This window comes from Furipterus horrens, unplaced genomic scaffold (genome assembly GCF_987537825.1).
Source record: "Furipterus horrens unplaced genomic scaffold, mFurHor1.1.pri manual_scaffold_5, whole genome shotgun sequence".
NCBI classification, from domain to species: domain Eukaryota; kingdom Metazoa; phylum Chordata; class Mammalia; order Chiroptera; family Furipteridae; genus Furipterus; species Furipterus horrens.
Window position 1 is genome coordinate 115,417,548 of NW_028327175.1, and position 27,673 is coordinate 115,445,220.

The 27,673-nt window shown below is 43.5% G+C and overlaps 1 protein-coding gene and 1 pseudogene across 4 annotated transcripts; one reads left to right on the top strand and one right to left on the bottom strand.

The window, feature by feature from the left end:
- On the bottom strand, positions 1-26,937 carry DNAJA3 (DnaJ heat shock protein family (Hsp40) member A3). 4 transcript variants are annotated; one of them, XM_090277101.1, is made up of 12 exons: positions 26,687-26,937; positions 20,050-20,183; positions 16,238-16,321; positions 15,337-15,537; positions 14,206-14,358; positions 12,382-12,529; positions 11,695-11,759; positions 10,081-10,209; positions 9,481-9,596; positions 8,600-8,697; positions 813-893; positions 1-390 (listed from the first exon to the last, which is right to left on the bottom strand). In XM_090277101.1, the coding sequence occupies exons 1-12, from the start codon at positions 26,895-26,897 to the stop codon at positions 368-370; spliced, it is 1,443 nt and encodes a 480-aa protein (XP_090133227.1). In that variant the 5' UTR covers positions 26,898-26,937; the 3' UTR covers positions 1-367. The 4 variants fall into 4 exon arrangements, with proteins under 4 accessions (XP_090133227.1, XP_090133226.1, XP_090133229.1 ...); XM_090277100.1 differs by lacking the exon at positions 813-893 and adding an exon at positions 1,000-1,115; XM_090277103.1 differs by lacking the exon at positions 813-893 and having other exon boundaries at positions 26,687-26,936.
- Positions 5,878-6,540, top strand: LOC150009335 (Golgi SNAP receptor complex member 2 pseudogene; annotated as a pseudogene).
- Positions 26,938-27,673: the final 736 nt, after the last annotated feature.

Genomic DNA, 27,673 nt, shown 5'->3' on the forward strand with positions numbered 1-27,673 from the left:
TACAGTTTCAGACTTCATTTTTAAGCTGTAAGCATGGCCTTTAATTCTTTACTAAGATTTCCACCACATTTGATTCCAAATTAGTTTTGGCTCTGCAAGAAGTGTCCAAATGTCTTACTCTGTCTGAGCCAGAAGAGGCCGAGTTACCTACCCGTGGACAAGAAAACTACCAGCCCTTAGGCGTGCCATGCCTTACTGCCCAGGAGCTGTCCACCATGACCGTTCTGTGGAGAGGTGGATTGTCACATGATTTTGCTGTTGCCCAGGTAGTCCAGAAGGCCTCTGCAGGCAGGGCTCGAAGCTGCTGTTCTGGAATCCTCCTGTCTCCAAGGTGCCCTGGCCATGAGGAGGGGCTGCTGCTCCTGGCCTAGTTTCCAGTGGACCGTTTTCCTGAACCAAGACATAGTGGTTACAGTTTATTGGCATTGTTAAGGCACATTCTTATGGGTGAGCTTCTATTATCCCTGGAAAGGAACTATGCCAGGAGCCCCAGCAACCAGGTACCCGCACAAGTAAAAAGTCGGTCCCAAGAACCCAGTGACTAAGCACAACTCCTGGTAGTCCCCGGAGATTATTTGACCCTACACCTGTTAGGAGAGGTGTTATAAAACAGGTGACAAGTTGGAGATCTGAGTTGTAAGCCTGGCTCTTCTGTGACTTGCCCTCTGTGACTATGGGCAACCTGGCTCCCACCACTGTGGGATGCTGTGCCTCTGGGGGCTGGTGGAGGGAGGGTTGGGAGGCCGCCCCCATTGTAGCCTCTCCCTGCAGTTTGGTTCAGCCCTGGACTGCCACTGACTTTGCCACGTTACCTAATGCAGGTGTCTCCATGGGCCAAAAGGCCTGGCTCCCAGGGGAGCCTGATTCACCACTCAGACTGGTACCTCTTCCAACTCCAGGGGGCGGGGCATATGAAATTGGTTAAAGTAAGGAAAAATATGGATTAGGGATTAGTTCACAGAGGGAAACAAAGGGGAGAAACCTCAAGGGTTTTCCTACCTCAGCTGGGTATCAGGAGGTAAACATTTTCTTAAGTTTGGAAAGGAATCCCTCCTTGTCCTCCCCAGCCTCAGGCCTAGCCTTGCCTCCTGCAGAGCTATCCATGGTGCTGCCACCTGGGCACAAACAGCAGAAAAAACTAGGGTCAAGGGCACACACCTCCAGGTGTTCCATCCCAGGCCCCACCAACCCCCCCCCCCCCCCCGGGGCACCCAAGGACTCAACACTCAAGGAGCCACCAAGCGCCACCTGGAGAGGAGAGGGGGTAGCTCCTAGGTTGGCCAAGGCTGCCTTGCCTGAAAGGATGGCTGATGGAAGCAAACATGTCACTCAGTACTTCAGGGTATCCTAACTGCTCCCCAAGTCATGGGGTCATGAGAGGGAAATAAGAAACAGGGCCAGACAATTACCAGCTGTCTTCAGCTTAACAACTATAACAAAAATATAGTCCACTGCCAGATGCCTTCCAGGCCAAGCCACAAAGCTTCCATATTAGCTCATTCAATCCTTAGGATAAACTTATATGTAAATTTCAGATGAAAAAAAACAACAAAAAAAAATGGAGGCACAGAGAGGTTAGGTGGTTTGCTCAAGGTTACAGAGTAAGTGGGAGGGAGAACTATGTTCAAACCCAAGCAGAAGGACTCCAAAGCTCGGACTCTTAACCACCATGCCACCGGCTCTAATACATGAAGAACAACGGCCAAGACAAACTGACCAGCTTCCATGCTCTGTACATGTGCACATCTCTGGGATACTCAGGGAAGGACTCACTGCCTTTTGGAATCCCAGGACATGTGCACTTCTTATCTATAACAACAGCAGTGAAGAACCCTGTATGGCGTTGGGCAAGATCTCCCCATCTGGGGGCATCTAACCCTAATGCTCCAGAAGGAGGAATGGGTGCTCCTTGTTTCTTTAGGGCCCAAGCTGAGACTAAGAAGAGCAATTCTGCTGTACAAATGCATCATTTTAAAGATCTATCAACTAGGCAGGGAGGGCAAACTTTTGTTATGAGTTAGACTACAGACCTGTCCTCAACGTGCTAGGAGATCCATGCCAAGCACAGTGCATAGCAGAAGAAAAATTATCATAGTCCCCACGATCACAGACTAGGCCACCTTCCTCAATGAGAGGTCCTGGGCAACAGGCCCCTAGCAGAAGTGGGACAAGGCTGTCATAGGTCCAGCCCACCAGGAAGTCCTCTGGACTGGCATGCTCTCACAGCTCAGGAATGTCCTCAGAGAGACAGCAGTGGCCCTGAACAAGGATGTGCTAATAGAGGTAATCACCAAAGCCAAGGCAGCTGGGTGACCCCTGATTCCCAGGTCTCCCCGGCTGAGAACCTGAGCACTGCACGCCCCTCTGAGAGGTGCCCACTGCCACATAAAGACTTAAGTAACAAAAGGATTCTCCTAATACAAAGGGATCCACAAACCAGAAATTTCCCATCACTCCCAGGCCTCCTAGAACAAGAGAGTGCAAGAGTATTGAATTTTATTATGCCCTTGGTAAGGAGATGGCAAATCTTCATGTGTTCGTGTATGTCAGTGTATGAGAGTTTGCATGTGTCACACCAGAGTTACTACTGATGGAGCTTTTAACAAGTGCCATGCCAAATACATTATCTATGTGATCTCATTTAATCATGTAGAACCCTATGAAGTAGGTGCTACTATTATCCCCAATTTACAGATAAGGAAACTAAGGCTCAGGGAGGTGAAGTAATTTGCCTAAGGCTTCACTGCTAAGTAACGGCAGAGCTGGGTTGTGAATCTTCTAACATCAGAACCCAAGCTCTTAACTTCTAGTCACAATGGGGCACAAAAACACTCAGTGACTGCTGACACCTCCTCCACCAACTCTGCTGTCCTTATCACCCCAGGAAGGGTACAGAGTGGTTGTGCTCCATGGTCATGCAGGTATTTGAGCCATGGTGGCCAATCTGGGAGAGCCAGAACAAGCACCGGGTTAGCTGGTTAATAATTCACGACAATAATAAAACACCAAAAACTCACATATCTGGGTCATCAGCTGGATGACCTGAAAGCTAGTTTCATCTGAGCTGCAACCAGAGCCCCTAGATGTGGCCTCTCCATGTGGCTAGCGCTTTTCACGGCACGGCGACTGGGAACATCCAGTGAGTGAGCATGCTAAGAGAAGCTGCATAACCCCTTATGACTCAACTTTGAATTATTGCACAGCATCCTCTGCCCTCTGCCATTTGAGCCAACCCCTCCTCCCACCAGCCATTAAAGTCTTTTTTTGAAAGCAGTTACAAGTCCTTCCAGACTCATGGGTTAGGAACATAGATCTCACTTCTCACTGGGAGAAGCATCAAAGAATTAGGGGTCATGTGTGAAAACTCCTACAGTGCCCATGACCGAACCCTTCTCCCATATCCACATCCCTCCCAAGATCTGTATCTCCAGCCTTGACTATTCTCCTGAAAGCTAGACTCAAAATTCACATGTCTAATAAATATTTTATTTGAATTCACCAGAAAAAAAAAGCCACCAACAAAACATACACACACCAAGAAATTCTCATTTCATACTAGCAGGAACAGCCTTACCTCTCTCCCTCTATTTTAAATTTGACTAAAAGGAGTATGGGATCCTTCAGGAATATTTGCTGGCCGGACATCAAAAGAATATAAGCACTGAACTTAAAATTCTAAACCAAACATGAATAAACTGTGAGTCTCTGCACATAGATGACAAAGTCTATAAATGACTCTTCCCCTTCTCTCTCTCTCCTTCCCTCTCTCCCCCCCTCTGCTCAGAGTCCTGATTTCCCTGAAGACCAGCCTGGGGTAGGAGGGGCGACATGTCCTTACAGGATGTCCTGGGCACTCAGGCACCTTCTGGTCTCATTACAAGATACAAATACGAATGCTATACTTCCAAAGCTGCTTTCAATAAAGCTGGTACAGGATCTTTGCATTTTAGAATAAGTAGGTAATGCCCAATGGTGGAAGTCTACCCCAGCCAAATATGCATTTTTCTAGTCTGCACTTTCAGAAGGTGGGGCTGCTCAGCCCACCAGTCAGAGGTCAAACCTGAGGTCAAAGGACTCCTCTATCAGACCACATGTGGCTTTTCTGAGAAGGATTAAATTTTTCTCTCCCTGACAGTGTTTCCCAGGCGATGGTTAGGAAAATAAATTCAAACCAACTCAGCCAACATTTATCATGAACAAGTCTTGGGCCAGGTGCTGTGCAAGGTGCCAGGGACTCAAAGAAGAAACACTATAATTACTACAGGCAAGGATTCCAAGTCAAAACTCTGATGGTTGTTCACAAGGTGGATGCCAGGGGAAGAATAACCAGATAATATTCGTTCCATGAATCTGTACCACCTTTGTGGGTTAAACTCCTAGTGTTATAAGAAAGGTCAAACATTCATTTGAGGGTTTAGTGCTTGTCCTGTAATCCCCCATTATACTGTAGTTGGATGAGGGCAAAGATCCTGTCTGTGTGTGTCACTTCCTAGCGCACACTGAAAGCTGAAGAATAAGAGTCCAACAGTACTCCAGGGTCTGATTTCTGAGGACTGGACCCATCCCACAGGTGGAGATGCCAGTCTATGTTCACAGCCTGACCCCCTGAGCCATCTAACATAACAGGGTGAGCCAGCAGAGCACATCTCATTCAACTAACATGTCTTTTACCTCACCTTCCTCTTGCCTCCTCCCTATTATCTATATCAGAGAAGAGAAACAGCAAATGGAATTCCCAAATAATGAGCTCAGGAACAAGTTTCTATAGTTGCAGCTACATGTACATATGTGGGTTGTCACAAGAATTAATGATGATCCAGAAACAATGAGCCACACTGTATCTCTAACTCAAAAAAGTCACACAGCAATCTCAGAATGCCCCAATTCCCTGTGCCTTTTTGCTTAAGTGCAAAGAGTCCCTAAAGACACTATAGTCTTTGTGGTTCAGACTGGGAAAGAAGCTAGAATCAGCCATTAAGGTTCTCAACAGATGCGTAACTGAACAAAAATAAAGGATACTATACCCACCAAAAACTTGGTCAGTTTCCTACAAAATCGTATCTATTACAAATGCCTTCCAGGCACTCTTGTCCATATAAAAGCAAAGACACTCAGAAACCAAGCTGTACCTACAATGACTCTCCTGGGTCTCTACTGACTCTCTAATTAATGCATGTGTTCTTAGAGGCAATTGAAACAAGTACACACTTTATCCCAAGAATCGCTGATAACTGAATGCAACTGCTTCTAGTGTGACTTGTTAATATGCTTTGTTAAATGCTTGAAATAAAAGAGTTTGAGGCTCTACTTAAATAACAGGGTCCACTGTTCAGGAAGTTGTCAGGAAATGGGAATTATATGTATTGTCATATTTTCCTATGGGGATTGCAAAAGTAACTTTCTTCTAAGTACAGTGGAAGGCTTACCTACACCCAGGCAGCAGACTGACAGTGCATTCTTTGAAGTCAATTCTAAGATTCTTAAATGTCATTTATGCCCTGGCCGGGTAGCTCAGTTGGTTAGAGCATCATCCTGCTATGCCAAGGTTATGAGTTTGATCCCTGGTCAAGGCACATATGAAAATCAACCAATGAATTACATAAATAAGTGGGACAACAAATTGATGTTTCTCATTCTCTCTCTCCAATCAATCAACCAATCAATCAATAAAATAAAATAAAAGATGTCTGGGAGCCAAATTTCCCATTGGACTACAATTCTGAAATGACAATGGGCATAGAAAAGATATGTAATTTGGCATACCCATTTCACTTTATAAACAACTTTTCAGAAATGCATCCAATGCATATATTAAAGTTAAGCTATACTCAGTAAAATTATGTCAATAAAAAATTTAAACCTAGCTGTGCTGAGGATATGAAACAGCTATACCAACTAATGCACAAGTAGGTTCATCAGATCCATTCTTCCATGGGATGCCTGAAGACAGCAGACAAGCAGTCTGTTCACTCAGTTATTCTTTTTTCTCTTTTGTGCAGTAGTAGAAAGTCAAATCTAAGCAAGCGTAGACCAGATAGTCAGCCATCTAGAGCATCTGGAGATTTTGTCCAGCGAGGAGCCCCCTAACAAAAGACAGAATGCCAAACCTTGTGCTGACCAATTAAAGTATGATGGCCAGGAGCTGCAGACTGCTCTCAGAAACTTTAGCATCCGCAATACATAAGGGAGCGGCATGAGAGACAGCAAGAGGAGCTTCTGTCTTGCATCTTCATCACCAACTCTGACACCACCATACCACTGGATATATCACTGCAGTTTAACTCCTCCCTCCAGAAAATTCACCACGACATGGATGACCTCATTGGACGCGGGCACAGTATTCTGGAAGGACTTGGGGGCCTAGAGAATGACCTTGATGGGGACTCAAAAGAGGATCCCTGACATTGCTAACATACTGGGCTTGTCCAACACATGATGTGGCTCATCAAGAAGCGGGCTTTCCAGGACAAGTACTTTATGATTGGTGAGACACTTCTGACCTGTGTGGTCATGTTCATTGTGGTGCAATACCTGACATGAGCCAGCTAAGTCCAGCAGCTGAATGTTCCCACTGCATGTGTGTGTGTGTGTACCTGAGAGAGAAGGTGGCCCAGAGGCCACATTTTGAAATGTACGTTTGTTTCAACTGTGAAAACCACTCTAAAGTAATTGTGATCTGTAACCTAGTGAGAGTTTCAAGCCTGCTCTGGTTTCTGTGGCATCCTGGAGGGGAAGCTAGTGCTACCAAGATTCATGGTGCATAAGAAATGAAAGAAGTACCTGCTCTCTCCCACTCTGATGTAAGGGTAAGGAATGAAAAAGGAAAGGAAAAGAAAAAAATGTTTTGAAGAACTGGCAATGTATCAGGCACACAGGGAGCTCCCAATAAATCCTGGCTAAATGAGGGAAGAGGGAATTAGCTATCAGGACAAAAAAAAACATGAAAATAATGAGGGTTCTAAGGACACTAAGAAGCTGCCTACATGATCCAATTCTCAATTTAAGCTATTAGAAAAAAGGGGTTTAAAAAAAACAACTGGTGAATACCAATTTCCAGCATTCTAATATAGTGAACAAGGCCCACACCCTTGCACAGGGCTCAGCTCGGGAGACCCCAAGTTCTGGGTGAGTGGGGAGAGGAGGACAGCTGAGAGCTGTCTGCAGAACAAATCTCAAGTGTTACATAACTATGTGAACATTTGGGATTCAGGAAGAGAAGCTGGAAGTGCACATTAGAGTTACATGGATTAACTATTTCCACTTCTTTTTTGTTCAAGGATATAACAAGAAAATAAGTGAAAAGTATATGTATCAAACCATTTAAAACAAGTACCAAAACCGTGCTTGGTCAGGCTACAGACAGGATTTGTGGTGGCTACTTTTAAAAAAAATCCTCATCCAAGGACATGTTTATTGATTTTAGAGAGACAGAAGGGAAGAAAGAGAGAGAAATATCCATGTGAGAGAGAAACATCAACTGGTGCCTCCCATACATACCCCAACTGGGGATCAAACACACAACCTAGCTATGTGTCCTGACCGGGAATTGAAACTGCAACCTTTTGGTAAACAGGATGAGACTCCAACCAACTGAGCCACCTGGCCAGAGCATGGCTATTTTTCACAGAGGACTTGGTCCCCTGAACTCAACAGAAGTCCAGCAAAGTCCATGCAAAGGCTGCTGCTACTGGGACACTAGTAAGAATTCAAGACCAAGCCCTCCACATCACTGGGAGATCCACCCCTGCTCCGATCACTTACTCTGAATGACTATATAGTAACCTAAGACTATTCAACTTCTGAAAACATAAGAAGAGCATCTAGGACCCAGACGAAAACAAAATGATTTAACAAAGAGGAAACATGTTGCAGTTGAAGCCAATTACACTCTCGGTTCAGCATGTCCTGACCCAGCAGTCATCCAGCTGACAGAGAACCAGCATCTCCACTGTAGAACAACCTCCTCCCAAGGGAAGAGGGCTGTGGCTGAGGTTTCCCATCACCAAAGCTTCTGCCTGCAAGCATTTTGGTATCAAATATCACTGATATTTAACTATACCCTGTAGACAGAGAATGACATTTGAACTCAGGGTAAGTAAGGCACCTACCTGTTCATTGCCAGAGGAATTCAAAGTTAGACCTACTGGAAATAGGCAGATTTGGAGTCATGTGGCTTTTTTTTTTTTTTTTTAATTGCCATGGAAGATGTTGTTTATAAGACACTGAAATCTTGGTGAAGCATTCTGGGTCAGGAATGCATAAAGCCTTCCAATCCATCTTCTTAAGCTGTTAGAAGGAACTCTCACGTGATGATGTGCCTAAGCAAGTGGCAGAACCAAGGATAGAACTCAGAAGAGCAGCTCTCTGACACACAGGGCTATCTGGCAGGAAGCAGTCTAGCACTCTCTAACACAGAGGAAGGAGAAGCAGTGGTGCTCTGGACTGCAGTTACACTTTACACTTGGCTGTTTCGAGCCCTCAGTTCCCCTCTCTCTACTGCGCTCTCTGAAGGTTCCATGAAGGTCTCCAAGTGGGAACCTCAACATGCTTCCAAGGGACTAGGGACTAAGGATGCCCATGTGCCACCATGCCACCTTACCAGTGCTTGTACTGGTGACGCCATTCACTGTCCCTTCCACATCTGTCTCATCCTCAGCGTAGCTCAGCATCAGGCTGTGTTGCCGACTTGTCAGTCTCCTGTGGAGCAAGCATAGTCAGCATCAAGTGTTTCCTTTGGGCAGCTCTTTAAAAGATGAGGCCTGGGCCAGTGTGGGAAACGTGGGACCCCTGACCCAGGCAGAGCGCACAACCTGACCCTAACAGCCCCCCCTTAAAGCTTCTATCAAGAAAATCTCCTAAAATACCCTAAATTGTTTTAAACAACTGCCACTATGGCCGTGCTGAACAGTTTATTGGAGGGGGGAGCCTTTATAAGTGTGTGCATATGTGTGTGTGTGTGCGTGTGCACACATGCATAAGAAATTAAAAGGAGTGCTGGAAACCTGGGTCTCCCAGAGTCAGCATGCCTATTCTGGAAGCCCACAGCACTCAGCTCAGATCTTTTTCCCAAAGGATGCAGACATCCTGTGCTATGATCTGGTTATAGATCTCTCTCTCCCACCAGACTGTGAGTACCCTGAGAGCAAGAATAATAAAATCAATTGCAGCAACAGCTAAGCATTCCCTACGTATTACTTAATTCTCCGACTCGAGGAGGTTGACCTTTCCTTCATTATGTCCACTTTGCAGATGGACAGCTTGGGCAGGACACACTGATTTATTAAAGAAGTAACCTAACTGAGCTTCAGGGCTTCCAGCAGCAGAGCCACAATGGGGCTAGGTGGTCTGGTGGTGCTAGACGACTACACTGCCACACTCAGCACAGGACCTGGCAGGCAAAAAACCCACAACTGGGCCTTGCTTGATGGTGAAAGTGTGAAAGGATCCGGCAGGCCCTGCCATGGCTAAGTGGGTGCTTACTTTGGAACTCTTATCTTGATGTGAATGTAGTGATCTCCATAGCCATAACTGTTAATCCGGGGGATGCCTTTCCCACTCATCCGAATCTTCTGATCTGTCTGGGTCCCAGGGGGGATCTATAAGGAAAGAAAACCTGTGGTTTTCCTTGGTCTCCAGTTGCCCACTCGAATTTCTAGACAGAGCCTGCCAATAACCACATGGAAACTGGCTAAGCTGGGGTCCACCCTGAGCAGAGCCTGTACCAAATATGTAGGGGTTAGTGGTTTAGGGAGGTAAACCAAGGGGGAGTCTGGAGACCCAGACCTGAAAAATGGCAAAGCCAACACAGGGCTGCGTTGCTGAGGCTGCTCCCTGGCCCAGCAAAGGAGGGGATGCAACTCAGGAATTACTGTCCCTAGTGATGACACACTCATGGCCTGCAGTCGGTGACTCAAACCCAAGGAATGGCCAGACATTCCTCCTGCCTCCTCTAAATCTCATTTCCCCTGAATCCCCGACATGTTGGTTGTTTACAGGTTCTAACCACTTGTAAGCCATTTTTCATTTCAGGAAAAAAAGCAATTAAGTAGGAGGATGGCAAAAATTATCTTGCTCTCTTACCGTCACGTTGATTGTCTCATACAGGCCTTGGGCTCTGGCTGTCCCCCCAAGAATAGCCTGAGCTACAGAAATAAAGAGGTCAGAGTGGATGTCTGCACCATCCCTCCTGAACACGGGGCTTTTCTGCACCTAGGGCCAAACATAAGAGATGAGCATTATGCATAGAAAGGTCCTTCTAAAGACTGGACATCAGCCCCACATCTTAGCAGCCCAAGCTCAGGGCCTGGCACACGTTACCCTGATTCTATGCTTGGAACATCGCACTTGAGGGAGTGTACTTTTACCAAATCAAAACACTGTGCCAGGTTACGCATCAGATTCATTTCTATACTGCAAAGCAATGGTGCCTAGATTTTCTCAGGTTCAAATACAGCCATTCAATTCTGAACAGAAATAAAGTAAATTTGGCTCTTGAACACTAAAAAAAAAAATCTTACTTTACTAGAAAGTAAAGAGAAACGCAGACTAATCCATCTACAAAGGAAAAATGGTTTTCCAAATGGTCATTTGGCACAAATTACCTTTAAGACAGACTGACAACACTAGAATTATTTTGGTTTTTTTATAAGCAGTTTATCGTATCTCAAAGACATTCCTTGCCTTCCAGTGATGTCTCTCTATTATTAGATGGGAACAGAATCAGAATTCTCTATCAAACTATTCTCATTGACTGGCTTCCAGCTTGCTATCTTTGTCTTTGATTTCTCAGTTAAGAAGGTTCATCCTTTAGGTTTTTGGCTGTTTTTAATTATGAAATATTTCCCATGTACATGAACTGCAAAGTAAATATATAATGCTACAAATAAGATATTATGAATGCAGGTGAAGTCTCCTAGCTTCCTTCTCACCCCTCCAGAGTTAACTACGTTGCTGAATCTTTCCTACAAGCAACTTTTAACTTTTACTACATATATCATGTTCTTAAGTGATATATAACATCATCTCATGTGGTTTAAAAGTTTACATAAATGACATTCCCTGCATCCTCCTGTAGCCTTTCTTTCCCTTCTCTTTGTAACTGACAAGTCTCATTACACACGTGGTCCAGTTTCTTCCTTCTGTGACACAGTACAGTTCACCCTACCATTCTCTGCACCCAAGACAGCAGGTTGTTATCAGTGTCTTGCTACTATGAATGAGGCTGTCACACACATCTTGTGACTCTGCCTGCTGCATGTGTGTGGGCTTTTCTCAGGTATGTATCTAGTGGAATTGCCTACAGAAGCTGTTACCTACTTTAAGGTTTCCCTTATCTTACAAAACCAGGTTTCCTCTTGTATATAGTAGGTAAAACTCTACCACTGGCACTTAACTATTCCTACCAACAATCTGATATGTAAATAAAAACACAGGCAGATGTTTTCTGTATTTTTATGTGTTTTTTTGTTTCCAAACCGTAAACCCCTTGACGCAACTTTCCTCTCTCCACACCTAGCACAAAAGCTTCACGGTGACATATTTAATAACCCCACCAAGGTGGCTACTGTTTCCCTTGGAAATGCAGATAGCAGGATGTGTCCCATGAAGCTTCCATTTCTCGTCAGGAGAAGCCTTGACTGCACTTTCTCCAAGAGAGAAAGGCCCCAACAGAGGCTATGCAAGCAGAGCACCTACCCTGAATGTGATGAAAATTTCTCTTTTTCCTACAGGCATCCTCACAGTCTGGCCATCCTCGACTCCTGTGAGTGAGAACAGAAGTTCAAAAGAAAATGATCATTTGGAGAGGCTCTGTTCTGAGAGGTTATTATGTCCCATTCAAGGAGCTACAGGAAAGTCAGGAAGGCTGAAAGGCAGCAACAAGGGGAAGGCTAATAAGAGGAGAAGCTGAAGAGGCCAGCAGGAGCCCAGAGAGGCGGCCTTTTCTGGCCCCTGAGAGTCACTGCTAGGTCTTCAGCAGGGCGAGTGATGTGAACAGACTGCCCTGTGGAAAGAGTACCCTGGGAACAAGAGCTGGTTGGAAAGAGAAGTCACAGGCTGCCCTGGAGTCTAGGAGGAGGAGGGCAGGGGCAGACTGGGCTGGCAGTGGGGACAATGCTGGCTTTGTGAACTAAAGACAGAGATGATGGAAGAAGAGCTCCTTCACCATGAATGGGAAAGAGTGGACATGTCAGGTCCCTTCTCATCAAAGTGATATATAAGTGTAGATTTTAAGAACAACTAGTGCAAAGAGAAAACGACAAGGAGATTCTAGTTCCTCCTCCAGTCTGGGGTTCCAGGGCCTTAACATTGGCTTTGGCCAAGTAACAAGGAAACAATGTCTTAGCTCTCAGTCTTCTGTGTGGGAAGGAGCCCAGAACCCACCTGCAGGCACAGGGACAACCACTTTCTTCTTCTGCTTAGCTTGTCCTGCTCCTCTGCATACCACACAGGGAGATGTGATGATGGTGCCTCGGCCACCACATCTCCGACACGTGGAACGCATCACAAAAGGGCCTGTATTTATAGTTTCCTGATTAAAAGGAGAAGAAAAATGGAACCCTTAAGTACACAGGTAAATTCTGACAGCCAAAGCTTTGGGACCACAATGCGCATGACATAAATGTTTCCCTGACTGCTGGTGAGAAAAGTTTACTAGTCACTTGCATTTCCTCTTCTGTTCATCTTGACCAGTTTTTCTGTTGAGCTGTTGGCCTTTTTCTCAGTATTCAGAAAGAGCCCTTTACATATTAGGAATACTAATCCTTTAGCAAATAAGTTGCAATTATTTTTCCCAGTCTCAAACATTACGTTTTGAGAGAAATACTTCAATGTTCACTTCAGAAATGTTAGAAAAATATTCACAGCAATTCAAGGCCTTGGAGAAAGGACCTTAGAAGTGAGAGGAAACTGGAAACAATCAATAAAAAAGTATCTAAATATCTGTAACAAGTAGCAGCAACTGGGCTCACAGAACTGTAGCAACAGAATTCTCATCCTCTCTAAGAGTGCTCTCACTCAGAGGAATGCAGAATCACAACTCTGTTATTAATTTCAAAGGAAAAATAACTTTACATGAAGAAACCTGGTAGATACCACCTTAACTAAATGATTGTGATCAAATGTAACATCATCACTAATGGGACAAACTTACACTTCATGACTCCTGACATGATCCTCTGAAGGGGGCACGATACCTCTGAGGTATGAACCCAAAATGAGGGAAATTGTACAAAATAGCTGGCTTGTAACCCTAAAAAAATGTCAAGGACATAAAAGAATAAGAAAGGCTGACGAACTGTTCCAGATTAAAGAAGACAAAAGAAAAGACAAGCAAATGCTACACAAGATCCCAGTTTGGATGCTAGACCAGGGTAAAAAGAACTTGCAAGAACAACTGAATTAATTTAAGTATAGATAATGGTATTGTATCAACATTAAATGTCTTGCTTTTATAAACTGTACTGTGGTTAAAGAATGTTCTTGTTCTTAGAAAACACACATTGAAGTGTAAAGGAATAAAGAAATAAAATGTTTGCAACTGACTCTCAAATGGTTGGGAGAATGTGTGTGCATGTGTGTGCACATGGGTGCATGTGTGTGTACATGCATATAAACAGAATACATACACAGGGAGGGGAAGGGGGAGAGACTGAGCACACCAAAAATAACAAAGCAGAAAAGGGTATAGGGGGGACAAATGGTAATGGAAAAAATACAATAAAAAATGAACTGTTAATTTTTTTTTTAAATGACAAAGCAAATAGGATAAAATGTTAATTGATGAAGCTGAGTAAAAGGACTAAGGAAGTGTGGTTCTTTATACTGTTCTATAACTTTGAATTAACTCAACAAGTTAACAAAAGAAAAAAATGATTACATTTCAAGCAAAGTAAGTGTCTCCAACAACCCCTACTTGGTTTCAAATTTCCAAAATATCCTAAAGTGTATTTTTAGAGAGGGCAGCTAAGTTTCCTTGCTCTGTCTGTACTGTTGACCAAGACAGAGAACGCCTGGAAAAGTACAAATGATTCTAGATAAAATAGTCCCACCTAGTGATGAATTCTCAAAGCCCTAGGTACTGCTGAAAAATATCCACAGAAGCATAGAAATAAGGAATGATGGGGGGAAGTGTTACTGGGCATGGGGTGGGAGTACCCTGGGAAGGGAGGAAGGGGGTGGCGAGAGGCAGCTCTAACTCGCTCTTACCATGCCGGAGCCGCCACAATAGTGGCAGTGCTGCACCTTGGTGCCAGGCTCGTTCCCCTTTCCATCACACCGCTCACAGGTATCAGTGATGCTCACCATGAACTCCTTGTTGACACCCTTGGCAGCTTGATTGAATGTCAAATCCATGATGTACTAAAGAAATCAAGAAATGAACTGTTATCCTCTTAAAGCAGAACAGGGAATAGCCAGCAGTTTGCAGTTACCTTACTTTTAAAGACTTTATTTTTTAGAGCAGTTTTGGTTTGCAACAAAACTGAGAGGGAAGTACAGAAATTTCTCACACACCTTCTGTCCCCACCCATGTACAGCCTCTCCCTTCATCATCACTCACCAGACTGCTACATTGTTAATCAAGGATAAACCTACATCAACACATCACAATCACCCAAAGCCCACTGTTTACATTAGGGTTCACTCTTGGTGTTATACTTTTATGAGTCTAGACAAATGCATAATGACATATATACATCATTATAAAATCACACAAAGTATTTTCACTGCCCTAAAAATCCTCTCTGCTGCCTATTCATCTCCTTCCTCCCTACTTTACTTTTTAACTGCTTTACTTTCTATTCAAATCAATGGGACTTGACTGTTTATGCCCTACTCATTAAGATTTTTGAGAGTAATGTTTAAGTAAAAATGTACGTTTCAACAAACTGTTCATGGATCATACTTGTATACGGTCCTTACAAACAGACAGAATGATCCACAATCATGACTTAAATCATAAACATTACTCCTCTCTCTTCAATTCTGATGTCTTATTAAGACATGACTATGGAAGAAGTAGGATTGGGATGTCTTCCTACTAGGTTGAGCTCTCATGGGATAATGTAGCAGCTCTAGATAAAGTACACCTTAGTAATGGCTTTGAGAGCCTTAGGTTCTGCCTGCTTAAGCAACTGTAAGACTCAAGTCAAAATGGATGTACACATTATTACCTATATGATTTCTCAAATTTTCCAATGATTTCTTACCAAAATGGCTGCCTCCAGATCATTCCATTGAAGCTGTTTTGCATTTTTCTTTGAGAAACAGAAGTTGATAAAATCTGCTTGCATCATGCTTAGCAGCTAAAATTTGAACGGTTCTTCAAAATAAGCTTACCTCCTGAGGCTGACTGAACACACTCTGGAAATCTCCAAAAGAAGATGATGAGAATTCCCCAAAGATCTTCCTGAAGAGCTCCTCTGGGTCAACAGTGGGGCCTCCTTTCCAGTAGCTCTGCCCAGAGCCACGAGCCCCAGGATCAAAGTCAGTGGAGCCATAGGCATCATATTGCTTCCTCTTCACTTCATCACTCAGCACCTTCCACAAAAGGCATAGCAGTCAGGTGCTCCCGGGTCTCCAGAGGCCCAGGGACATAGACACCAAGTACAAATAATGATTCTGTATCTACATAAAATGTTCTGATTCTGACAAATGTACTGTAGTTATGGAAAAGAATGTTCTTATTCTTAGAAAATACAGAAGTACTTAGTAATAAAGAGATACAAAGTCTGTGACTTACTGTCAAATGGTTATGGGGGAATGTACACACACACACAGAGCAAATATATAATATTCTATATATCCTGAACCCCTTTGGAATGGTCAAAGTCTGGGAAGAAGGTCCAACTATTCAATAGCTGTTTCATGTATGTTCACTCCCTCTGATTACATTTTAAATTTCTCCAGGACGGTGGTGGCCTACTTTTACAAGAACCACCATTCCCACCAGACAGCAATATCCTAAGTAGGAGGGGGTGATCAAATAGGTACTGAATTAATCCAACAAGGTGTTCCCAGACCCGGCTACAAGTCCAAGCTCTGTCAATAAAAATTGAATCCTGTTTTTCATTGAGATTCCAAGAAGTAAGACTAGCATGAGACCTGGGAATCTTTTTTCTTTAATGAGGGGATCAGGCGTGGGGACACAGCCTTCCTACCGACCTCATGACATGTGAGGTCACCTTGTGCAGCATACTCTTGAATGACAGTGAGTGCACACACCAGTGGGTTGCATTACCTCATAGGCTTCTGCCAGCTGGGAGAACTTCTCTTTGGCTTTAGGATCATCCTTATTCGTGTCCGGGTGATATTTCTTGGCAAGCTATAGGAGGAAATGGTAAATTACTATGAACACAAAAGGATTACTAAAACTGAACCCCAAATACCAGTCACAATTTTACTTCCTTTATAGCAGCTAAGAGTTTATAAACAATAGAAATTCTTAAAACAAGGTTTAAGACATTAAAAATAAACCATTTCTTCATATCTGAGGTATTTACACATTTTTCAGCCACAATAAATCTCTACCAAAAATAATAACTAATTCTTTAGAGCCTGCACCTTTGTGAAAGATGCAAAATAGTGTACCCGGTACACTTTAATCTGTGTAGGAAAGGAAAATAATTGGACAGATTTAAATTATTTTGGGAAGAACATACAATAAACTGGTAACACTGACTGCTACAGGAGGGATATGAATGAATGGGAAAAAGGAAGACTTTACATGGCGCTTTTTTTACAATAAAAGTACCTTGTACTTTTTTAATTCTGAACAAGGGAAATATATTACCATGCAAAACAGATTTAAATATGAAAAAGAAAACTAAATCTCACATGGCGGTCCATAACACACAGGTGTGCTGAGTAGCTCTAAAACGAAGGCTACCTTCTGGCTGCGCTGAGAAGTATTATAATATGTGTTTTGTAGGTATTCACCACTGTTTGCTATGATTTCTGAGACTTCCAAGTCTGGATTACCACAGGTCCTTTATGTGAGGGCAAGGAGGTACCCAGAAACAAAATCCTAAAGCTGACAGAGACTTGAGAGGCCATTTGGCTCTGGCATTGTCAGCAGCTGGCTGCTTAGTCTGCTTCTGGAGATGTTGGTCCTCACACCAGGGAAGGGGATGTGGTGGGGGCAGTCATCTCAAGCATGGCCAGTAGATCACAGTGAGCTACAAAGTAAGGCTGGTTCTAATGCCAAGGCAAGATATGCTGAAACATGAGATCAGCATAGGGAGAAGAGAGGCCTTTTGCAGTCTGAAAGACCTGTATTTGTCTTACATATGCCACATAATAGCTGTGTGGCTTAGGATGTGTGTCATCACCTTCCCAAGCCTCTTGCCATCAGAATTAAATGACACAACACACACAAAGCTTTATCAAGATTTGACTCCAGTAATTGCTCCATAAAGGCATCTTTTAAAATTTCCAGTTTCAAATTGCACAGCTTTAGCTGACCTTTTTATTTCCACATCTAAAAGCTTGAGTCATTCCCCACTTTCTTTTAATTTCAAGGTCTGGAAAAAGTCCAGCAATTGTTAATATAGCAAGAATGGTTTGTGTGACACAGATGTAACCTGGCAGCCAAGGAGAGTGGACTGGTATGCGCATGCGTGAACAATGACAACTTCACTGTACTAGTCAGTGGAGGAAGTAAATGCCTTTGAGTGAGCATGTGTACTGTGTGGCCCTCACATTCAAGATGACTGAGTAGAGCAATGAATTTGTATCAAATTTTTTGTTAAGCTTGACCATTCCTCCACAGAAACTCTTCAGGTGATTCAGAAGGCCACAACTATGCGCAACTGGTAATTGGGAGCTTCATCATGACAACATGCCTGATCATGCATCACCTCCTGTGCAGTTTTTTTGTGAAACATCAAATTACCCAGGTGACTCAGCCCCCCTGCAGCCCAGATTTGGCCCCCTGAGACGTCTGGCTTTTCCCAAAACTAAAATCACCTTTGAAAGGGAAGAGATTTCAGACCATAGATGAGGTCAGTGAGATTCCAGAAAATACAATGGGGCAGCTGATGGCATCTGGGAGAACTGTGTGAGATCAGAAGGTGCCTACTTTGAAAGGGACTGAGGCATCATTGTCGTATATACAATGTTTCTTGCACTTTATATCTTCTTTAATAAATGTCTCTATTTTTCATGTTACATGGCTGGATACCTTCTGGACAGACCTCATATTTCTCTAGCACTTGCTAAAGGCCTCAAATGCCCCAGTAATTTGGCCACAGCCTCCACCTTTTCAAGCTTCTCCCGCCCTTGCATCAGGTACCTTTCCCTCCAGCTCAAAAGAGACATGTTATTCACTCTTCCCCAAGCAAGGATCTCTGCTTTCTTCCAACATGCCTTTGCTCATACCATTACAACCAATAAAAAGATTAACTCAAAAAAATGGACAAAGGATCTGAATATTTATAACAAATGACTGATAATCACATGAAAAGATGCTCAACGTCGTTAGCCACCAGGGAAAAGCAAATCAAAAACCATACTGGGACACCACTTCATACCCACTAGTGTGGCTACCATTAAAAAGACATAACAAAATTAAAAAAAAAAAAAAAAAAAAAAAAAAGACATAACAGTGTTGTCCAGAATAGAGAGAAATTGGAAGCCTCATACACTGCTGGTGGAAATGTAAAATGGTCCAGCTGCTTTGGAAAACAGTCTAGCAGTTCCTCAAAAGGTTGAACACAGAGTTATCATTTGACCCAGCAATTCTACTCCTATGTGTATGTACATGCCCAAGAGAAATGAAAACCTAGGTTTCACACAAAACTTATACACGGATGGTCACAGCAGCACTAGTTAAAATAGCAAAAAAGTGGAAACAAGAAAACAATCCAAATATCCATTAACTGATGAATAGGTAAGTAAAATGTAGCATATCCATGCAATGCAATATTATTTGACCATTAAAAGAAATGAAGTATTGATACATAGTACATGGATGAACCTTGAAAACATGCTAAAGTAAAAGAAGACAGTCACTAAAGGCTATATATTGTATGATTTCATTTCTGTGAAGTGTGTAGAATAGACAAATCCATAGAGACAGAAAGCAGGTTTGCAACTGCAAGGGCAAAGAGAGAATGGGGTCTAAAGTGCTCATGGTATGAGGTTTCTTTCTGATTTGTTGAAATGTTCTTAAATTGATTGTGATGGTAATTCTACAACTCTAAATAATACTAAAAACCATTGAACTGTACACTTTAAAAAAAGTAAGAGGAAAGAGTAGACACCCGTAGTATAAGCTGTTAGGTCTGGTCTTGATCAGTACTTGGTTCACAAATATTGGCCTTGGACCAAGTTTTCACTCACCCACAAAAAATTTTTTTCTTAAATTCAAAAATTTTATAGTGAATTTCCCATAAAGGTAATTTTTGTATTTAATTCATATTTAATTTAAAGATCTCTTCTTTATTCTGATATTATGGCTTTCCTATTTTAATGGTGTTTACACATTCTTTCTTTTACCAATGAAATTGATTGTACTGGTTATTTTTAACATCTATATTAGGCAAATTACAAAAGCTGGCAATCCTACACTGGTGTCCTTATGTTTAATTTTAATTTTAATTTTGTTGATCAGAGCAAAAATCTAGGAAATATTGGTCTAAATAACTAGCCCTAATACATTCTGGGATATGATGATGGGAATTTCACACTTTCTGAGCTAAAAGAAGAAATAATTCTAAGTCCATAAATTTTCATCTGAATGCAAAGAATAACTTAAACCAGCATGCCTACTAATTCAAACAGTGCAAAATAAATCTACGTACAAAAACGGTTATGGAAAAATATTTTTTAAATCTCTGGTTCTGACTCTCTCCTCTTTTCTGAAGCATTAATGGGTACAGCATCATGCACTAAAAAACAGTCCAACAAAGCCAATCTTTATCATATCATTCTACACCATTAGCGGCCTGCGTCCTGTATGTATAGGCATATACACTGCACTGATCAGGATCAGACTAGTTCAATAGTATTCCTTCTATAATCTTGTCTCTAAAACCTGGCTTCCATACAGACCTGGTAATAGGCTTTCTTGATCTCTTTCTGGCTGGCATTTCGGGGCACTCCTAATATCTGGTAATAATCCTCTTTGGCCAAAGGGGTGCTCGTGTGGAAAGAGGCAGTACAAACAAAAGGGTAACTTTTTACTCCTAAAAAAGAAAAAAGGAAAGATAATCACTCTCGGAATATGTTCAACAAAAGGAAACCGAGTAAACAACCAGCCAGGTTATACCTGTGAAGGAGCAAACAGGTCACAACTTTAGGACCTATTTTCCTCCAAGCCCAAGGGAGACCAAATTCACTGCACTTCAAAAATGGCTAAGGCCACTGTATGCAAAGAATATAAAACAATGTCAATATAAAACTGGGTGGGGCTGATCCTGCTGGGTTACATTACCTCTGTAGCCTCATTAAACCACTAAATAAAACAGTACAACAGATGGGGGTTGCACATGAAGATGATTAAAAAGAGTCTTAGTGCCCTGACCTATGTGGCTCAGTTGGTTGGGCATTGTCACACAAAGCTGGTTCAATTCCTGTCAGGGCACATGTCTGAGTTGTGGTTCGGTCCCCAGTCGGGGCACGTACTTTCGCTCTTTCTTCCCCCCTTCCCCTCTCTCTAAAAAAAAATAAATGAAATATTTAAAAATAATAAAAAGGGACTTAGCTCTGTGGTGAGGGAGGGGTGGAGGTGGAAAAGGATCGTTGTTGGCAGCCATCCGTCTCGAGAGACGATGGTGTAGCTTCTTAAGAGTCTATCTGCACCACCGAGAATGGCTGTGCAGTCTGACTCGGGAGTGACACGGTATCTGTCTCCTCCCGTGTTGAATCGACATCTTGCGATGACGCTGGAGTGTCCTCTCCAGTGAAGCTGAAGCTACAGAGCCTGGGCAGGGTGATATGGAGGGTCTGCTGTTGCCCATGCAGCAGACCCCCCCTCTCTTCGCAGCTGAAGGATCCAAGGGAAAGACGGAGTCAATACAGCTTGGCTTCAGGTGCGCCGCAGGAGTTGCCGGTGTTGACTACAACGTCAAACCGCCTTAGGGACTCCGGCTCCGGATTTTCTGTCGGGGTTTACTCCCTTAGCCTTTCCCCTGAAGAGGTATGCCGTAAGGCAGCGGAGGTTTTTTGGAGTCAGAGTTTTCCTTCTCTGGGTGGAAAAGGATATAAGGGGGATAAATGGTAATGGAAAAAAAAAAAAACCCACTATAAACAAAAAAATCAAAATAACCAGAATATAACCCCTGGCCCCTCTATATATCAGTTTTGATGAATCAACATAACTGAAGGACACACCTAGAAAGCTAATGAATAGTCTGTTAAGACTCTTCCCTGAGGCCTAGGATTCTGGCTGGCCAAAGATAAAAAGCCTCAAAACAACCCACATTGTCCTCTCTATAGAACACACCCTTGCTTTATATCTGTCTTTCTCCTACACTCACAACCAGGGGAACAGCAGGCAGCGACAGGTCATCCCAGGCTTACCCCTTTAACCTGTCTCCACGCCTCCTTTTCTTTGACTTTCTCCTGTTGCTTTTGCTTCTTCTACCTTAAGCCCTTCCTTTGTTTCACTGTCCCCGGCCTTAATAAACATACTCTCAAAATCAAAAATAAATAAAATAAAAGGGGACTGCTCTCTCATTGCATTGCTTGAGGACTAACCACATGCCAGATATTTTCATACACTGTTTCAAGATTTTATTTATTTTCAGAGAGGAAGAGAGGGAGACAAACATCAATGTGTGGTTGCCTCTCGCATCCCCCAACTGGGAACCTGGCCTGCAATCCAGGAGCCACACCAGCCAGGTTCACTCTCTTTTAATGTTCTTTCCCTCCACTAAGCAACCTTGCATATTATATGCTAACAGGGTAGGGTGGTGCTCCTCCTGTGGTCCCTGAACTAGCAGCAACAACTTGTTGGAGTGCAAATTTTCAGGCCCCACACCAGACCTCAATCAAAAACTTTGGAGGTGGTGCTTAGCAGGACGTGTTTAACAATCCCTCCAGGTGATAACTCCGTAACCACTGGGTTAATGAAATGGTTCTTAGTCTTTAGTCACATACCTCTCAGAGAATCTGATCAAAGCACTGTTCACCTCCCTTAAAAACAATAAGCATATACAGACACACAAGATTAAAAGGCCCTGTGCCAGAACCTGTTTACCATAGAGCAGACAACCTGAAAGGAATCAAAGCACACGGCAGGTGGCCATATACCCTGCCTCCTTTCAGGTCTCTTGCATCAGCAGCTAGGAGGAAAGGCCAAGAGACACATTTACTCAACTGCCCTTTGTGCATGAAGCAGAGTGCTAATTTCACTCATTTAGAGTGAAGCTGGGAGAGATGCTCTATAATCTCAAGTGCTGCCTCCGAACCCCCAACCCATCCTGTGACAACTGGAAGAAAAGGGGGTGGGGGGTGAAGTTGGGGGAAGGGGAGGCCAAGTTAAGGCAGAAGGAAAAGGCGGGTCAAGAAAAAGAATGGGTTGGGCACTGTACCGCAAACGGAAAGGTCAATGATTGGATTCCAGGTCAGGGCACATGCCTGGGTAGCAGGCCAGGTCCTCGGTTGGGGGGCGTGCGAGAGGCAACCACACATTGATGTTTCTCTCCCTCTTCCCCTCTCTAAAAAAATGAGTAAAATCTTTTTTTTTTTTAAAGAATGAGGATCATGAGACAGCTCTAGGTTCCTAAGTCAAATGTTTGCCTGGAGAAAAGCTTTGGTATTCACCATTCATTCATTCAGCAAATACTTACAAATATGTACTACCATTTATTCATTCAGCAAATACTAAGCATCTACGAGGCACTAGGCTTCATACAACAGTGAACCAATCAGTGGCACTGCTCTCCTGGAGCTTAATAATCATTCAAGGTCTTAACACTGTACTAGGCACTGAGAATACAAGATGACTAAGAGTCAAAGCTAATGCCCTCAAGTTCAGCAGTCCCACAGGGGAGTCTGGAAGGCAGTGTATGAAGATATATTAGCACACACAGACATGCAGAGTGAGAATACACATTAAAGGGTCACCTAACCAGGGTTTCTCAACCTCCTCACAGTGGAGTTTCTGCAGGATAGGGGAGTGATAGCTATCCTGTTGTTATGGGCTGAATTGTGTCCCCCACCTCTAAATTCATATGTTGAAGTCCTAATCTTCAGCACCTCAGGCGACTGCATTTGGTAATAGGATCTTTGAAACAATCCTGACAAAACAGTAACCTTAGACTTCTAGCCTCCAGAACTAGAATAAAAAGAAAATAAATTTCTGTTGTTTAAGCAACCCAGTTTATGGTACTTTGTTATGGCAGCGTTAGCCAACTAATACACCTAGTACGTGTATTAGGATGTTTTCCAGCACCCCTGGCCAACTAAGTTACCAGTAGCACTAGCCACCCCTTCTCCCACCCCAAAGTTGGCAACTAAAAACCTAAACCTCTCCAGACACTACCAGAGGTCCTCAGAGGGCAAAAAAAAAAAAAAAAATCACGCCACTGGCAACCCAATCTAAGAATTTCAGGGAAGGTCTGCTAGGGCCCCTGCTGTTAAATGGCAGACATTAGCTAGACCAAGGAGAGGTTTAAATGCCTCCAGATTTATATAGTCATCCTGGGGTTATTTTTAACAGCATCCCCTTTCACTTTCAAAAGTGCCCAGTTTGGTGGCTAAATCATATAATCACCTTTGGTTTAGAGGGAGTGGTTCATTCCTGTGCATTTAGGAACTGCAGGTATAGTGATTCTGTATGTGTATGTGTGAGAGTGCATGCATGCGTGTACACAAGCCTGTGTGTGGTGGTTGTGGCGATGGCAGAGGGGTGGGTAGAAATGATCATATTAATGCGGCCGAGAAATAAACAGAAGGGCCTTTGAACTATGCTAAGAGTATGAATTTTATCCTAAGGGCAACAGGAAGCCACTCGTATTAAACAGGTAAATGATCAGGTGTGCACGAAGAAGAGCTCTCAAAAAAACTAAACAAACCTCAAACAAACAAAAACCAACAACCAAACACGGATTGCAACATTAAGTAGTGTTAATCTGAGCACAAAAGACAAACGGTATAAAGCATATGGAATAATCAGACAGTAGAATGGGTAGAAATGGCCAGAATGATCAAAATCAGAACCAGGAAGAAAATCTATACTTTCGGTATTCCTGATACTTGTTTTCCGTTGCTGAACCTTAGACTTCCAGGAATATGAAAAGCAGACAGTGTGGAAGCAGTAGGAGCTAGGAGACCACTGTTGTCTTTCTTTGGTCTGATGTGAGAAAAATGCTAGAGCTAGCTTCCTAGTTCTAGTAATCAACTCCCTCTTCACTCAGGAATGGGAAGATACCCTGGTCTGTTTCAGACTCTGCTTCCCATCCCTTCCAATCCAGAAGGAGGCTGGTAGTGACAAAAGCTCTGGCAGCTGCAGCTTCAACATCATAAGCAGAGCATTTGAACTTGCGTTAGAATGGTGTAAAGGTGCATGGGAATAAAGAGAAATCAGTTTTAACTACAAGAAGTTTGATGACTTTTTTTTTAAAAGATTTTATTTTTTAGAGAAGAGTGGAATGCAGGGAGAAGGAGAGAAACATCCATTGGTTGCCTCTCACGTGCCCCCAACTGGGGACCTGGCCCACAACCCAGGCATGTGCCCTGACTGGGAATCGAACAGGAGACCTTTCATTTCACAGTCTGGTGTTCAATCCACTGAGTCACATCAGCCAGGGCAAGTTTGATGACTTCTGACATTATCCAAAAGACCTCAATGATAAGCGATAATCAGAAAGAGTACATTTATCAGGCAAATTTTCTGATATGACCAATAAATAAATCTCTTGCCCTTTTAAGAATAACCCAGAATAGGATTAGCCTCCAAGTCACTCCAAAAATGGCAACTCAGTGTCAAACTACTTACTGCCTTCTTTCTGTGCTTGAGAGAAAAGTTGAATTTAAAGCTTTGTTTTTATGTCACCTAATTATACTACTTAATTTGAGATGAGATCACTGACCAATATTTGGGAGCTAAGTTGATGACTTTAGATGTGATATCAGAGTACATCTTGAAGGATGCCACCTCTCACCTGGTACAAAACATGACCATCTTGGGCTTTGGGTCTTGGGAGAGAATGATAGCTGACTGCAGTTCCTTATTAATAGCTGCATATGACTCAGTACTTAGTGCTTGTCTGTGTCTCTCTTACACACACATATAATTATCCAAAATGCGCCCCAAACTTGTACAAATCTAATATGAACAAATTTAGCTAAACATTAGAAAATGTTAAGCAAAATCTAAAAATTACCACTTTTGCTCATACTGAGAAATACAGAATGACATCACTTCAAATAATTCCAAGGAAACCTGAGAAGACTATGCTCCATCCGTGAGGAAATAGAGGTGGCAGAAACAGAATTGAAAAATGGGATCACTTGACTAACATCACAGCCAATCTCGTATCCCCACCCAGTACGTAGAACAGTGGCTGGCATGACAGGCCTTCAATACATACCTGCAAATGAATAAATTTTTAGTTAAGAGGCTCAAAGGGATTAAATAATTCATCCACACTCAAACACAATAGTGGAAGTCTGTTCACTCTACGAAGCAATCGCAATTACTAATACTTTAATGATATTACAAAACTGGAACCCAATAGGAAATTATCTTCTCAGGGGCCTTTAATTAATCATCTTTGTAAGGTTACAGATAGCTTAAATCTCATTTGCACAAAATCTAGGGGACAGAAACAACTAGTACAATTCAGGTACACAGTTGTTCAACCATGATTCCTCCTTCCTTCTCTCACGATAATGGAAGAAAAAACTATCATGGCTAAGCACCTAAAGGCTTAATAAATATTCGTTATCACCCAGGCTGTTCAGTAAGGAGTAGGTTTTGAATCAAGGCTTTACCACTTTTTAGCTTTGACATCTAAGCCTCAGTTATTTTTTTATCTGCAAAACGGAATAACAACAGTGTCTACTACACTGAAATGTCTATGCCTGGTACATAGTAAGTGCTCAACAAATGTATGTAGTTTTATTAGTTATCAACTTAACTTCTAGAAGACTGTTCAGTGTAACCTTCAATTTACACCATGTGGTGGGAAGCGTGAAAGCTATGAAAATACAGCTCTAGGTTTGGGAAAACTCTTCTTAATGTAACCTTATGACCTTGGGCAAGTCAGTCCCTCTGCTAGAACTTCAATTTCCCACTCTCTAAAACCGGATGACAATCCCCACCTTGCTGGGTTGTTGTTACCATCAAGTAAGATAAGACATAAAGTGTCTAGCACAAGAGCAGATGCTCACCGAATGGCAGCTACATATTCCGCTAGAAGCTAGAAGATGCATGGAAGAGAAAAGAACAGGGAAGAGGGAGCAGCGGCAGGCCGTAAAGAGGCCTTCAGAAATATTGACACAGAGGTGAAGGTTCACGGCCTATGAGGCGTTTCACCCCCGCCACCGGGGACTCCATGCAGCTCTTCCTTTATGAGTAGTTACTTGGGCCTCTGTGCCTCCTGCTTGCTGTTCTCCCTAAGCAACTGCGCATACACGTCGGAAAACACCCTTCACCACGGTATCCCCGTAACTGGAGCGAGGTGAGTGACTCCCTTCCAGGCCTTGGAGCCCCGACTCTGGCGCTGGCCCCTGCCCTCACCTGTGAGGCTGACACCCGGTCTCAATGTCAGTAGCGCCCCAGGGCCGCGAGCTCCCAGGGAAGGCGCGAAGGCGGTAACGCTCAGCGTGCGGCCCAGCGACGCCCCTACCACGCACCCCCTGAGCGGCCGGGTCCCTCTACCCGCTGCAGCCGTTGGCCGAGGGGTCCCCACAGCCACCAGCAACCAGCGTGTGGAACACCGTGCCGCCATCTTGGCCCGGGGACACTGCGCGTGCGTCACCCGGCTCTAGGAGGTATCGCGAGGACAACGCGCGCGGGTTGCACCGGCGCATCGGTAAGGTGAGGGGGTGGGGCGAGGCGGTAGAGGGAGCTGTTGCGCGTGCGCACGCAGAAACCCAAGCGTTGCGCACGCGCAGCGGTACTTCATCCTGGTAGCCAACGCCTGAAATGAGGTTTTTATTGAAGACTTCTACCAGGTATAGTTGACCTGGAGAACCTTGTAATAATGTGCTGGACGATCGGGACTGCACCTTATGTGTGTAAGGATTGGTTGAATGTAGCTGAATGTAACTAGTTTGAGGTGCCCGGCAAGGGGCGGAACTACAAATCCTGGCGTGCAATGAGGCCGTCTGTTGCGCAGATCCCAACAAGCGGTGCGCAGCTTCCTTCCACCTAATCCATTCAGTTTGCCTGTTACTCATCAGGTATTCGAACAAGGCACCGGAGTCTCTTCTCTAATCCCAAAGCCTGCCCTCAAGCTCACTTTCTCTGGCTGGTGTCCGATGCAGCGGACTTGGATCGCTCAGATTTCCCCTAAGCCTCCAAACCCGTAGTGAACTTGCCGGTCGCGGAGTAAGAGCCGAGTTCTCCCAAAACGAATTTAATAAAAGTGTGAGAATCTACTACGTGCCACGCACTACTAGAATATTGGGGATACAGTGATGAATGACATACTATTCCTGCTCTGAAGGAGCAGAACGATGGGTGAATCGAGAGAGATGCAAAGAGAGACTTAAGCAACTAACA